General features: G+C 43.8%; 1 protein-coding gene across 2 annotated transcripts in view; it reads left to right on the top strand.

Annotated features, from left to right (window-relative positions):
- The window catches only part of STK17A (serine/threonine kinase 17a), a 40,518-nt gene extending 25,751 nt beyond the window's left edge, over positions 1–14,767 (top strand). The window contains exons 4-8 of one of the 2 annotated variants that reach the window (XM_028108916.2): positions 8,971–9,097; positions 12,090–12,138; positions 12,225–12,404; positions 13,185–13,300; positions 13,400–14,767. In XM_028108916.2, coding sequence (XP_027964717.2) covers positions 8,971–9,097; positions 12,090–12,138; positions 12,225–12,404; positions 13,185–13,300; positions 13,400–13,509 — 582 coding nt within the window. In that variant the 3' untranslated portion in view covers positions 13,510–14,767. Of the gene's footprint in view, positions 1–8,970; positions 9,098–12,089; positions 12,139–12,224; positions 12,405–13,184 lie in introns of both variants that reach the window. The other variant, XM_028108915.2, reaches the window with a different exon arrangement.
- Positions 14,768–15,377: the final 610 nt, after the last annotated feature.

The following is a 15,377-nucleotide window of genomic DNA, read 5'->3' as shown; positions in this document are numbered from 1 at the left end:
AGGGGAAAGAAAACAATTTGGAAACTTTCTCGTTCTTTTCTGAAAAATGCCAATTTACATTCATCTTGTAAACAGATATTTTTCTCAAGGATATTAATTTTTTAGTACTGTGGCTAAAACGCATGCTTATAACACTGTAGACTGTGGTAGGTGAAGTGGCATTTTAGGAGGGCACGTGTGGACATGTGTGTGCCCACATGGAGTCCCAGGATGTGAAAGCTGAAGTGGCTGTAGAGGTCACCTAGGTAAAACTCTCATAGCTATAGCTGAGGGAACTGGGGCTTCGTTTGTTTCCCTTGAGTCTGTCATATGCTTCGAAATTCAAAGATCCTTGCTACAAGAAATACCCAGCTCTGCCTCCCTCGGGAACACTTAGGCAGCCGGAAGAGATGGCCTCTGCAGTCCAGACCTCGGTGGACTCAGACTTGAGGAAGCCTCAGTTAGTGTCAGCCATGCAGAAGAGTTCCCACAAGTAATGTTTGTACTGAGCATTTTTTTTAGGTTTGGTTTTACACACTTAACTTTAGAAAGTCCTGTATTTATTTTTTATGATGTTTTGCTAGTTTTGTGGTGTAAAAAAGACTTCCAGGAATGAACCCCAATTTAAATAACATTGCACCTATAGGAAATACGCTTTCGATTTATGACAGCTCAACCTTTAACTATTATTCAGGAACTAATTAAGTAGCAGGTCAGACAGGTTGCCAACACCATGTGTCATGGGTCTTTGATGTTACTTGAAAGCAGCCGAAGGTGAAAATTAAGTTATTGAATACCAGGTTTAACTCTGTATTTACTCAAGGAAATTATATCCCTTTCTCCCCAATACACTCAGTATAAATCATATTGCTTTCTCCGCAGTACACTTGGTGTAAAATTCTTTCTGGATTTGATAGAGGCTTTGATGATGGGCCTTTGATGTTGGACCCTGGACTCTTCGTGTGTCCTAGGCCCAGAGGAACCAGAAGACTGGGTGGCCTGCTGGGTTCTCAGCCGTGCCTCTGCCTCATAGTGGTCACAGGTGCAGTCAGATGTGTTCTTCCGTGAACCGCTGAAGGGGGAAGGTTGCAGACGGAGTTGGTGTGGCAGCCGTGTGCAGATGGGAATGATTTTTACCGCAAGGTCCTCTCCAGTTGACTTTGTGACCTCTGTGAGTCTGGACAGAGAGTCTCCTGTCCCACACCTTTTAATAGCCGTCTGCCCCGTGACAATTTTTTTTATGCTTCTGTTGACTCTGAGTCTCTGTAAGAGCTGGAAAGCTACAAAGCTAAATATGTTTCCTAAAGTTTTAATTCTGCGCAAATTGACAATCCCCATGTCTAGGGTAACTTTGAGTTAGTAGACTCTTTATTCTCCATTACAGTTAAAATGGGCAATTCTTGTCCCAGAGACAAGAAGTAGTTAGAAGTTAGAATAACTATTGTAGTTGCTCCTATAAAAGAGATAATTGTCACAATGGGAAATATGCTACTTGGCTTCAGGTCAGACCCCAGAGGGGCAGTTTGCCAAAAGACTGATTCACTGATGACTCTCAGCCAGATATCTTAAATTGAACATGGCAAATGCTTTGAGCGGTAACAGATGCAGATCTTGGACTGTTTAGAGGACTACAAAAATAGAAAAGACACTAAACTGTGATTAAGGGAAAGCCCATTTATTTTATGTACATCGTGGCAGGATTGACAAATCTGAGAAACAGTAACTCTACCAAAGTCAGGACAGAGCTAAATGCCTCAAAATAATCTCAACTGGTGACCTAGTCATTGGCACAGGGGCCTGCTTTTACTTCAGTCAGGGATGGACTTGACCAGAAAGAACACACAGAAATCCAGTCTTAAAACCCAGTGCTCTTTGTGTTTGAATGGTCTTTGTTGGTTAGATCTTTCAGCAGTTCTGTACTAGGTACTCAGTCATTAGTTTGTCCACCCTGTTTCATGTATATGATGAGAAGCAGAGGAGCAGACCAGGAACTAGGAGCTGGAACTTTCCCTTTGGAGATTTAAGTTGGTCACGGACAGTTTGAGCGTCAGTGTATTACTTGAAAGAGGGGGTGACATTTCTAAACAGACTCCCAAACTAAGTTGGACAGTAGTATTAACCTCTTTCCGTACGATGACCTGGGTGTTAATAAATAAAAATCCACTTGAATTTGCATTGCCTGATAAAAATGTTCCTGAAAATTTTGTTCATGGTACCTTAAGGCTGCTTAAGCAAGGTAGCCTCAACTTTACAGTGATCTTATCCCGGGGTGATTGTTCAGTAACTGTTCAGTGGGCTATATAGGAAGATGAAGATACCAAGATAAAGGAAAAGGATTTCCCCATGAAGCAGAGAAATACAGTTTTACAAAGATCTCCCTACTGCCTTTGTCTGTTTGAGGACAGTTTGTGTGTTTCCTGTTTCTTCCACTGTCATTGTCTCTCCAGTGACCTTCTTGTTTTCTCTTACCACCTGGGATTCATGCATCCTAAACAGAATTAGGTATCACGAGCCACAACTTCTTTATCATGAACTGGATTCCCTAGAAAGGAGGTGTGACTAAGCTGTAATGCCAGTGTACTTTTCTTCGTTTTCAGCACAGATACTTCACTTCCCGGAAGTGGGTATATTTCGCCATCAAAGACTGACAGATTATAGTCCTGTAATTGTACTTAGGTTTTATTTAGAAGAGTAAGGTCTGTTTCTAAAACGTATCTGCGGTCACACCAGGGCACAGTTGGCAGAAACTACGCAAGAAGCATTACCTGTGAAATCCCATGAAAAGAGCTCTGATTGTGAGCTGTGTTATTTCCTAGCAGTCCCTCTGTCATCTGTTTGATGTCTCTCACTTTGGTAAATGATGGATGCATGTGACGGGGCCTAGATTTCAGACACAGTAACGTTTTAATAATTTGATCACGTTGATTTAGACTTTACTACATTACCACCACACCAACTAGGTTTTACATGATTACTAAAGGAAGCATTTCCCAGGGAATGTACTGTGTAAACCAAATGTAAGGGGAAAACATTTCCGCTATTTTAAGGGAACAAATGGTATTTAAGACCATATACAGACTGTGCATGTTGTAGTAATCACAGACGGCCCTCACGATGTGGTGAAGATTTCCACTTAGCAGTATTTCTCTCGGAATTTTTTAGGTACTGGGAAGGGCAGAACATGTTCAGTGACGAGTATATATCACAGAGGCAACTTCGCTTATCTAATTTGTCTGAATAATGACATTTGATTTTACTATAGCATTTCATTAATGTAATAACACTAAAATTGCCTTGAGAAGTCTTGGGACTCAGAATCCTAGGTTTTTTCCTGAAGAAATAGCTAGAAGCCAATTAACAAAGAGAATATAGCTTTATAATGGAGTTTGTTTATACACATGACCAAAACCTCTCGTTATTTTATCACTGAGAAGAGAAATTGATTCTAACGCCGATCAGTTGCGCATTTGCAGTCCTTTTGCGTATGGGGCAGGAGGGATGCTTTATCTGGTTTGGATTGATTTATAACAATTTAGCTCACCGCTGCCGTCCAGACTTCTGTAGTGACAGCAATTAGTTGTTTCTGTCTTTCTGTTCAGTTCTAAGTGTTTACTGTAGCCAGAACTTTCTATGATTAAGAAACCAGTTTTTTGTACAAAATTACAGATTACACTGAGCCACGGGGTGATTGCTTTCACTTTAGGCAGAAAGTCTTAGTTTTCATGAATAAGTTTTCAAGATGAACTATTGTTCCATAATTGCATAGTGGTAACAAATTAGGACATTATGCGAGAGATGTTAAGAATTTCCTGAACATTTATTGGGATATCATTTGGATCTTTTTTTTTTTTTTAAACTTAAAGGAGTTTATAGCTGCACTGTTCAGTCCAGTAACACTGGCCATTTGTGGCTGTTGAGCCCTTGAGAGCAGAGATGTGCTCAAAGTGTGAACTCCATGCCAGATTTCAAGGGAAAAAAGTAAAATAGCTCAATAATTTTACATATTACATATTGAATTAAAGAAATACTAAAATTAGTTTCACCTGTTTCATTTTATTTTTTAGAATATGTCTACTAGAAAATTTTAAATTACTTTGTGACTGGCATTACCTTTCCATAGGACAGCACTGGTTTAGGGGACATCCACAGATAATTAAGCCAGAATGACGTGTAATGTAAAGATCACTTAGCCTTTCACCTTATTCTTCAACCTTTTATAATCTAGGTTTTTCTCCCATGGTGTTACTAAAGATTACTTCTTCAGAAGTCTTTCAGAGGTTGTTGATTTGCTGTATCCAGTGGCCTCTTCTGGGTCCTCATTCTTCCTCGCGTGCGGTTTGAGCCTTTCCTTCCTGTCTTCCTACGCCATGGTGCCTGGGTCCTCAGCCTCACCTCTCAGACGACTTGTGAGCGCCCTCATCAGTCCTGTTGCTTCCCGTCACAGACGGGGTCACTGGCCAGAGCGCGTGCTGGCCACTTCTCTCCGTGTCGCGTGCTTGCCCCTCTGTCTCCTTGTCCTCCAGAGCAGGGTCCTCAGCCTTCTGTTCTCTCCGGACTGCATTTCCAGCCGTCCGGGGCGGTCCTGCAGGCACCTCAGATTCCGGGTCTGGGAATCCGAATGGAACCCATCGTCCTCCCTTGCTGACCTGACTATTATCAGTCAGCGAGTGACAGACGCACCGTGTCGTTCCTGCTCCTACACAGCACCAGTCGCAATGGGCTGCGGATTCTGCCACTGTAATGGGTAAAGTGTCGTCGTCGTCGTCGTCGTCTTTTTTTTTATTCCATGCTTCCTCATATCTTCCTCACTCTGTCTCTCCCTTTCAGGACTTTAAAAACAGGTAGAGGCACATCTTCAGAGACATATTCTTGTATGTGACAGTCCCTGGCACGCATCGTGCTGGGTGTCAGCTCACCTGCATAGGCTTCGGCATGTGGCCTATTCTTTCCCTGGAATGCCCTCTTGCCCTCCGCTCTGGTCTGCCTGCTGCCAGTTCTCCCAGAATGGCCCACAGAGCCCTCGGATTCCCGCTCCTCCACCCCCATTTGCTTACCAGTCTCGTGCCTGCCACCACACTTGTCCCTTCCACCTTTGTGCTGTCCCCCCGTTTGCAGTTCCTCCACTCGTAGCTTGTCCTTGCCTCTGGCGGGGTCTTTCCTCTCCCTGGAATGTTCCCTGCCCACCCCAGCCCCAAAGTATTCTGCCATGACTGGCTCCTTCGCGGCTCAAATACTGCCTCCTCAGAGAAACCTTCCCTGACCCCCCTGAACATCACGCACACCCAGCAGACACTCTCCCATCCACTTCGCTACGCCCAGTTCTCCTTAGTGCTTCCAAGCACCCGAGGAGTTACTACTAACTCGTACTTGCTTGTCCCCATTGGAATGGAAGGCTCCAAAAGAACATGGGATCTACGTCTTAGTTTCCGTTATTTTCCCAGTAGGCAGTCAATAGAATTTTTTTGAGTAAGCGACAGAAACCTTTTTCTGCTCCAGGGCCTGCTCACTCTCCTCCCGTATCATTCTCCCAAGGCCGCGTTATTCCCTCTTCTTTATGTGTTGCCTGAGCGCTTTGGCCACGACGGCACTTGTCGAGCCCGATGGTCCTCCCCTCTGTTTTCTCTTCTGATGACGAACTGTCACTAGAGACTTGTGATTGCTCCGGTTTACAGTGCCTCCATTGCGGACACAGAACAGGCACTTTAGGATTCTTTTTTGTAGTTAGTTATGTCTCTTCCTTCCATTCAAGCAGCAGCTACTGTGTGCTGGCCCTGATCCCGGTGCTGTCACCGCGCCCAGTACTGTGTGACGCGTGGAGCCACAGAGTCTTCCTTCTCTGTGTCTGAATCCAGACTTCGGCAGCCTACAAGCGTTTTCAGAATAGAGAAGGGTAGGATGGATGGTTGGGTTGACCGTAACCCTTTCGAAAGAGAGGAACCACCTAGACCTCAACTTCCTGTTTCGTATTGCAGCTCTTCACTGTTGGACGTTGTTAGAAGCTTCTTCACCGCCATCCTAGGTCTTCTCAGCAAGCTGACACTAGGCAAAGAAGAATGGGGGAAAAAGTACACAAAGATAACTGTTGTGAGAGAGAGAGCATGGCAGGTAGGAGAGACTGAACAGTGTCTGCTGAGACAGTCTCCACTGTCGCCAAGCCAAGGGGAACAGGTTTATGATGAGTCTGGAGAGCCAGGCAGGCGCTCGAACTGGCCGGGGTTTGTATGCCCCGTTAAGGAGTTTGGAAGTTAAGACTAATGGGAGGCTACTGAAGGGTTTGGGCAGGAGGGTGACAGATCGGATTTATATGGTGCAAAAGATCCTTCTGTCTACGGTATGGGCAAAATAGAGCCTAGCAAACCATTTAGAGGCTGTGGCAGTTGAGCACAAAACTGATGGTACCTTGAATGGGTGTTCTATAGTTGGAGGGAAAGTCTAGAAATGCTTACGTTTATGATTTAAACTCAGTAGGATGTAGTGAAACCTTAGCTAAATGAGGAGAAAGTGGGGAGAGAGGAATGGCCAAGGTGGTTCTTGGTGTTCTCTTCTACCTTGCTGGGTGAGAGTGGCATTCCCTGAGGTGACAGTCATTGGCATACAGGGAATCTGACTTGGGAGGGAAAATAGTCTGGTTTGGGCACGCTGAATTAGAGTAGCTGTGAGACATCAAAGGGGAGAGATTAGGTAAGCAGTTGGTTGAAGAGGTCTGAGCCCGAGATAAAAATCTGTGACTCATAATGTCTGGGCGATAATTAAGCCCTGGGTGCAGATGCACCGTGTTAGGTGCCAGTGTGGCGCGTAAAGAGCAAAGAGCCTCAAGATCGGGCCGTGGGAAGCCCGCTGAGCGGGCCTGCTACAGGAAGATGGACCAACAAAGGAGACAGAAGCAGCGGTCAGAGTTAGGAAAACCAGGAGAGTGGTTTGTTGTGGAAGCCAAGGGAAAAAGCGTCTGTAAACAAGGAAGGCGCGGCAGCAGCGGCAGGCACTGCTAAGGCGGTGGTCGGGAAAGTGTGGACACACGTCATTAGATCGCAGTGACTTTCGTGACCTGCGGCAGAGGCAGGAGGAGACAGAAGGCAAATGGAGGGGTGGCATATGCGTGGAAGGAAAGGCAGCGCTAGCGTTCATTATAAACCTCTGGAGGGAGAACCACCGTGTGACGGAGGGGACAGGAAGGTACAGTAAGCAAACAGTGGGACAAGTCTGTCACGTACAGGACGTGGTGGAGTAGAGAGGGGGCAGGCATCAGACCCTCCCTGGAGGGCCAGAGGGGGCGTCACAGAAGGCTTTCTTGAGGCACCAGCGCTTTGGTGAGACCTGCCATGCGTGGAGTGAACGATGAAACTAAATTTGCCAGGCAGAGAAGGGGAGAGGGCTTCCTGAGCAAAGGGAATACAGAAGGCGAAGGCGTGAGACGTGGGCGTGCGCGTCTTGTGCGGGGATTATAGCTTGCTGGATTTGGAACACAGATCGCCTGCGGGATGGGGGCAGGAGGTTAATCGTGAAGAGGAGGCAGAAGCCAGATCATAAAACACTTGGAGTGCTGTAGTGAGGTATTTTTACTTTATTGGTACCAATACTGGTACTGGTTCTCAGTTCATCTTTGGAAATATTCTTTCTTAATGGCAGAAGACGGTAAGTGCAGCCCCTTTCTGAAGCAACATAAACTTTTCTTTCAAAGGTCATTTTATTTTAAAAAATGGAAATGAATTTCATATTCTAGTGCATAATACATGTTTGACTTTTTGTGTAGAAGTGTCCTAGGTTATTTGGGCAAAACAAAAAAATGACCCCAGGAATATGAACCTTATTGATTCTGTGGCCTTGGGTAGCTCTCTCTTGGCCTGTCGTCAAATACGTCCCATTTGAGAGTGTGTCCATTGGTGAGGATCACGATCCGACGTATATTATGGCAAGAGCATTGTACAGTGACAGGTGGGTTGAAGGTGGGGGAAAACTAGCGGCAGGAGGGTGGTGGTCCAGCTAAGAGATGATGAAAGCCCAACTTGAAGCAGGGGGCGTTTTGAGATTTAGGACACAGCATTGGCATGCTGGTGACGTCACTAGGTTGAGACATGGCTGAAAAGGAAGGAGACAGAGTGCTTTGGGAGGATTCCCCCCAGTGCCTGACCTGGGCGTTGACATTGGCATGGGGGGGGGGGGGTCGGTGGGGTCCAAGGAAGAGCCCTTGCCTGAGCTATTTACTGAACTGATGGCCTTGCTCAGTAGTGGGAGTTGAAGGTGTGGCCCATCTCAGCCAAATGAAAAGATCTGATTTTAATTGGATCTGAGTCAGCGAAGGGCTTAGGATGGAAGTCATCTGCCTGTAAGTGGTGGTTGAAGCTTTGATAGTAGATGAGATAGTAGAGGGCCAGCCAGCGAGAGGTCTGGGGTCACACCAATATTTAAAAGGAGGGAAAAAGAAAAAAAATCTCGAGAAAATGGTGAGAGCGCTCTCGAGGAGGAAAGTATCCAAGAGCGCCTAAAAGGGTGGTTTGCCAGGCCAAAGTATACAGCAGTCAGCACATACAAAATGGTGCCTTGAAAGACATTCATTAGATTTGGTGGGTCTTTGATTATTAAAGATTTTGTGATCTTACTGAGAACAGCTAGATCTAGGAGAGGGGGCAAAATCCAGATTCAGCTGCACTTAGAAGTGCTCGCAAGTGTACAAGACCGTGCTTTCTAGAAGCTGAGCTTTGAGGGAGGAGCAGGGAGTGAGTGCGTTGGCTAGAGAGAAATGCAGAGTCCTAGAGGATATTTTTTTATGAGTGGCTTGGTTTTGCTTTTAAGATGGGGTAGATGCACATTTATGTGCTGAGAAGGAGCCAGTATAAGGGAAGAGATTATGTAAGGCCTGTTGCCTTACACGTCGTAAATATATTATAAAACTATTTGCTTAATGAATGACTGCTTACTGTTAAATTTGTCAATCTCAGTTTCACGGGCAAGCTGCGTATGTTTTAAGGGCTACTTTTTCTGTATTTTTCTTAGCCTCAGAATATTCTACTGACAAGTGAATCTCCACTGGGTGACATTAAGATAGTTGATTTTGGTCTTTCAAGAATAATGAAGAACAGTGAAGAGCTCCGAGAAATTATGGGTACTCCTGAATACGTGGGTAAGTACTCATAAGAGTGGGTTATGTTCTGTGTTTGGGGTCAAGCATCATCTTCGTTAGGGAACTCACATGTGGTGTGGGTAATAGTCGGGCCAGCCATCTGCTGTGTTAAAATTCTGCCATCAGAGAGTCCTTCTTTTGTATAAAAATTTAAAAATGGTAAACATGAAAGAGTGAAGTACCAAACTGATGATCCCTTTCCTGAAGGGAATCAAGAGAATTTGAAGGGATTGCTTCTAGAAGGAATCAAAGAGGATTTTCTTAACCAAGTGTAGGATACCCGGTTATCTGAAGGTGGGAGGGTATTTAACAAGTAGGGCCCTCTAAAGAACTTTAAGTTCATCATAAACATTGTTGAAGTAATGACAAGCCCTGTGAAACAGAGGGCATTCTGTTGGATTAATGCAAGGTTGGGAGCTTCTGGAAGAAAGAAAAAAGCGCTAAGCCTTGAAGGTACTAGTAAAAGAGCAGCTGAAGTGACGAACCATGGCTTTTAGGTTTGGTACAAAAATAAGTAAAGCATGACTTTTTTGATAGACTGGAAGAACAATAGGATGCAAAAGGATTCGTGGCCTGAATGAGGTTAAAAAAAAAAAAAAAAAAAGATATCCGTAAGCAGAGCAAGGCAGTGAAATCGTCTAAAGGCTGTGACCAGGCGTTTACAGCATTAACATTTAAAATTTCAGAGATGAAACAGTTCTTCGTAATTACTAGGGGCTGCGACGTAGCTGTGGAAGGGCTGTGGAGACCTGTAGGTCCAGAAGCATGGACGCCAGGCTGCGTGGGTCATAGACATGAGTGTGGACGTTGTCCAGGGGGGCAGCAGCTGGGTGAGGAGGCAGTGGAGAAGGCCGTGGCCTGGGCCCCAAGGGAAGAATATTTACCTGAGGTCAGAGGTGTGAAGTGGACAGAGAGGCCGTCCGCGTTCTAGACTAGGGCGTGCGGCAGCCTCCGCCTCCTTTCAGGGGGGAGACGGGGGACTGGAGCAGCTCCGGTGGCACTTTGTTTACAAGGGAGAGGCAGTTCCAGGGGACAGGGTTGAGGAAAACAAGGCTGTTTGGCAGTGATAGGACAAATCTAACTCAAAGCTTTAAAATAAGTCCTACGATTTGAAACAGATCCTTAATTAGGTAATAAAAGATAGCACGGTGGGCAGGAAAACCACCTTCAAAATGTTGATGTGTTCTTCGTGGGCTAGAAACTTAAATCACAGCGCGCGTCATGACCACTCAGTAAGGTTTGAGGATGGGGCTTCACGGGGCCTCCTCTCGGAAAGCCCGGGTCCTTCAGCCGGTCGCTCGGGAGCTTTGTCAACGAGAGGGAACCGCGGAATGAAGGGCTGTGAGTTGAGAACCCTGTCCCTGTAGGAGTTACTGCCCAGCAGTAGGAGTTTTGTTTTGTTTTATGCTTTCTGTTCTCTGGGTAAATTCTGTTTTCTACCAAGAACTTTTTTTTCCCTCCAAAAAAACAGAACTATCTTTATTATAAAAGTAATTCCCAATCCAAGACAACTAAAAATAATTCAGAACTATGTAACAGAGAAAAACAAGGGGGCCTCTCCTGTCAATTCTTCCCTGCACTTGCAGAGGTGAGTGTAAGCCTCCCAGCTTGTCTCCCTCACAGAATCATCTGTCTGGGCGCCGGCTGCTTCCTCTGCCAACTGTGCATGTGACCTCAGTCCCGAAATCTCTTTAGACCTCCCGTTCCTCTGTCCCTAAAGTGGGGCTCTCGTAATACTGCCTTATTGGATTTGCTCTGTCAAGCTCTTAGATCCATGTTCAGCTTATAATAAACACAGGAAAGGAAGCTACTGTTATTTCCTGCCCCCTCCTCCCAGCATCTTTTACTCTTTGGTCTCTTATTTTACTTTGCCCTCCAGTAATTTGGGTGCTATGCATTTCATTTTAAATTTCCTAGTAGTTTCTTTTAAAACCTTAAAATAATGTTCATGACCTCTGTTTCACAACTCAGTATCAGAGGTTGAAGTTGAGGAAATTAGCCTACCCAGCATTTTCTCCCAACCTTTTCTTCCTCCCTCATAGTGTGTGTTGTGTGTGTGCCGGGGGGGGGGGGGGTCCCCAACCAGTGATGAGTATGTGACTTGAGTGTTTTGTTTCTTCTTAGGATTAGAACATCTTCATTCCCCCCCCTTTTTTTTAATTACCGCAGTTGTTTAGTCTTTGATCTGTTTTTAAATGGATTCAATACTTGATTGCCTGTCTTCTTCCTACTTTTGAAAAAACTCATTTGGTTGACTGGATTGTATCAATGAGTGAGTTTTTCTTTCAAGGAGGATTTTCGTGAATTTCTCCTAAGTTCTTGCACATTTGAGAATGTCTTCTGTATTGCTTTATGTGTGACAGCGGTTTCGTTAAATGTTATCAAAGCATGCTGTTTGTCAGGACTCTACAGAGGCAACTTTGTTGTCTTTGTGTATGGTGCATGTCAAATGAGAATGCTGTTTTTTCTTTAACCTTGCTGACTGACTTTCCACCAGTGGGCAGACATTTTAATAAGCCCCCTCTGGCTCCAGTATGGAGAACAGATCAGGGAGGTGGAATGAGTGGAGGTCAGGCGGGGAAGGTGCCGCGGTCTAGGTGGGGGTGGTACGGAAGCTGAGTCGTGGATGGCATTGAGAAAGATTTAAAAGCAGTAATCTGTTAGATAGGATGCTTGATTTTAGCGGGTATGGGAAGAGGAAGGTGTCAGAGTTGTCAGTTTCTATTACAGCACTTAAGCATTCAGCTATTTTTTAAAATATCAAGACCCAACAATGGAGGGTGCTGGTGGGAAAATAAGTTAATTACATCTAGTCGGACTTTAGAGTAACTCATATTAACTTATATAATAAATATTATTTCATGTTAGCCCAAATCTTGATGGTGTCTATTTAATAGTTTCTGATGAGTATTTTAAAAAAATGTTTTGATTTCAAAGAGCAAATTAGGATTTTTTTTCACACAGCTGAATGTTTTCTTGTTTCTGATACTAGCTCCCGAGATTCTGAGTTATGATCCTATCAGCATGGCGACGGATATGTGGTAAGAGTTATTTATGAAAAATTGATCAAATTGGTTTCAAGAATGAATATGATACTAATTTTTCTTACATTTTCATTCTAATTTAGGAGCATTGGAGTGCTAACATATGTCATGCTCACCGGAGTGTCACCTTTCTTAGGTGATAATAAACAAGAAACATTCCTAAACATCTCTCGGATGAGTTTAAGTTATTCTGAGGAAGAATTTGATGTTGTGTCTGAGTCAGCTATTGACTTCATCAAGACACTTTTAGTTAAGAAACCTGAGTAAGTATTAGTTAATACTGATCTTTGTCAATTTTTGACTGATCTGCTCTGGACAAAAGCAGGTTAAACTGAAACACCACAATGAAGGCAGGAAAATGTAGACATTAAACTAGATGAAACCTGGGGCTTATTATATCTGTTGAAAGAAAATGTCAAAAATGAAAACGTTTCTTAGAAAACGGTGAGCTGCATCTCAGTCTAACAGATATTGTCGATCTGTTCTTGGTCTTCCGAAAGGGCTTTTCAGAGATATCTTACTTAAAAGTATTGCTCAACATTGTGGGAATGGCATTTGCACGCAAACGCCAAAACTTCCAGTCTTATTCTGGGATCACAGTAAGATTCTTGTCAACTCTTCATACTTCCCCAAATATAATACAATAAATATACCTTATGCTCTAACTTACATATTTTTAAGATTTTATTTTTTAAGTAATCTCTACCCCCAGTATGGGGCTCAAACTCAACCCTGAGATAAATGAATCGCACGCTCTCCCAACTGAGCCCGCCAGGCATCCCCCAGTATGCTCTAATTTATAATTGAAGTTTTATTTATTTTTTTAAGATTGTATTTATTTGAGAGAGAGCACAAGATGGGGGAGGGTCAGAGGGAGGAGCAGACTCCCCGCTGAGCAGGGAGCCGGATGCGGGGCTCGATCCCAGGACCCTGAGATCATGACCTGAGCCGAAGGCAGACGCTTAACCGAGCCACCCAGGCGCCTCAATAATTGAAGTTTTAAACTGTCTTGTCTTAAGGGTGAAATGTGTTTCTTTTTACAGGGATCGAGCCACAGCCGAAGAATGTCTAAAACATCCGTGGTTGACAGAGAACAGTATTCAGGATCCTTCTTTCAAGGTGAAAGGGGCATTAGAAGAAGCAAATGCGCTCCAAGAAGGTGATTCTGTGCCTGAAATTAATTCAGATACTCAGAAACCAGAAACGGAGGAATCAGTTGTAACAGAGGAGTTAATTGTATTTACTTCGTATACTTTAGGACAATGCAGACAGTCTGAAAAAGAGAAAATGGAGCAAAAGGCCATTTCCAAACGATTTAAATTTGAGGAACCTTTGCTACAAGAAATTCCAGGAGAATTTATCTACTGAGCAGTACTTCCCTTTAGAACTTTAAGATTTCTACATTGAAAACATTATTATTATTTATGGACTTCTGGCCAAATGGTACATGTACTGAAAGTGGATAAACCAGGTATCACTGATAGAAACTAAAATAACTTTGTCAAATTTGTGGAGTTAGATATATCAAGACAGATGTATAAAGCTGCCAACCAGGAGTTTTAACGGGTAAAGTTTTATCTGTGTCAATGTTACTCTTTTAAAGAAGGGAGATGTTTGAACCTTTTGTTTCTAAATCTTGTTTCTCCAGAATGAGAATTTGTTATGCAAAGATACCTGTATTTACTTTCTTTAAAAATCCAAGTAAAAGTGCCAAATTACCATCTTTGTAAATCTATTTTGCAGGATTCGTGTGTATCTGTATCTGCATATATGTCCGTTGATATCTTTGCTAAAACTGATACTTTTTCACTTTGGATTTTTTGAGGGGAGTAAGCTTTTTAATTAGGTATCTTCCAAATTTTGAGTCCTAGAATAACATCCACTAGAGTTGGATAATGTCTTATTTTTATATTTTATTACTGCTTTATATTGACTTTTGATTTGACTTCTGTTGTCCTTGTTTTTGCCTAATGCTTGTAACCTATCAGTGAAAAAGCCCTGGCTAATTTTTTTTTTCCTTCAGTGTCACTAATAAGAGTGGTGTTGATTTTTCACCTCAGACTATTCTGGTTTTAAGGTCAAGGTTAACCCGTGCCGACTTCTCAGCCATTTCCCTCACCACACCTTACTCGTCTGCTCTCTCTCAGGAGACTGCACCCATGCCACCTTCTCACATGCTTGTCACCTGATTTTGGTCACTTGCAAGTGTCAGTGTGATCTGATCAACACGGTGGTTGCTCTGGTCAGTGAAAAGACGCTATTACATTGTTTTTGTTAATAAAACCCCCCCGAGAGGGGTAAGAGATGGAGCATATTCGCCCCTAGCCGTTGAGCCTCTACTTCTGTGGAGTTTTTGTGTGCCCTCAGACTATACTAGGAAACGTTATAAAAAGCCACAATATTTATAAACTTTATTTTGTTCCTAAAAAATTTAACCTTGGATACTTTGTCATCAGGGAAGCAGCCACGTTCCCGGAAGACTTAGAAGAATTTAATTTGATTAGGATGGAACACTTCAGTTGTATGTAGGCCCCACAGTGAACAACACATTCCTATTAAAAAAATGGAAATGTACAAGTGTACGCCGTGTAACTTAAAGCAACTAAATATCCTTCTCACACAAAAATGTCTGAGTAGTGTCCTTATTTATCTTTTATTAGGCTCGGGGCGTTAAGATACTTGTGAATACAGGTGGTCCGTCACCCGACCGGGGGGCTCTCTGGGGCTCACACGATGCTCTCTTCCGCGTGAGTTCTCAAATGTCGAGTCATGGCCGTGGCAGCACCTAACCACCTGTTGTAAAGCGTGTGCAGTGTACTGTGTGGGACCCTGACCCCCCTGGTCTGTAATCACCCCCAGCCCGGCCCTGCAGGTGTGGGAGCCCCGACGGTGTTCATACACCATCAGCTGAGACTGATTAGGCAGTTCCAAACATCAGCTTGCACTGTTTTCTCACTCAGTCGGCTTCACTTGGAAACTAGCCTTTCTAACCAAGCTGTGGACGGAAGAAGAGGAAATTCTGCCACAGTGGCAGGGTTTTCTGTGAAATACCCAGGACCACTATGTTAAGCCTCAGGTAAGTCTGGGAAGAGGTAAAACACAAGTTTAGGCACCTTTTTGTAAACGTCTCTCTGGCAAAAGTAGGGGGCGTGGTGAGAAAAAAAATACCCACTATCGAGTGACACATTTTTATACATGATAGATTTGTCCCGTTTTAAAATCAGAATCATTTAGGT

The sequence above is a fragment of the Eumetopias jubatus genome, unplaced genomic scaffold (assembly GCF_037043125.1).
Source record: "Eumetopias jubatus isolate StellerSeaLion01/CBP00866 unplaced genomic scaffold, mEumJub1_p1.0 scaffold_14, whole genome shotgun sequence".
Lineage (NCBI taxonomy): Eukaryota > Metazoa > Chordata > Mammalia > Carnivora > Otariidae > Eumetopias > Eumetopias jubatus.
Note: the sequence above shows the minus strand (reverse complement) of the source record. Positions and strands in the feature narration are given on the sequence as shown.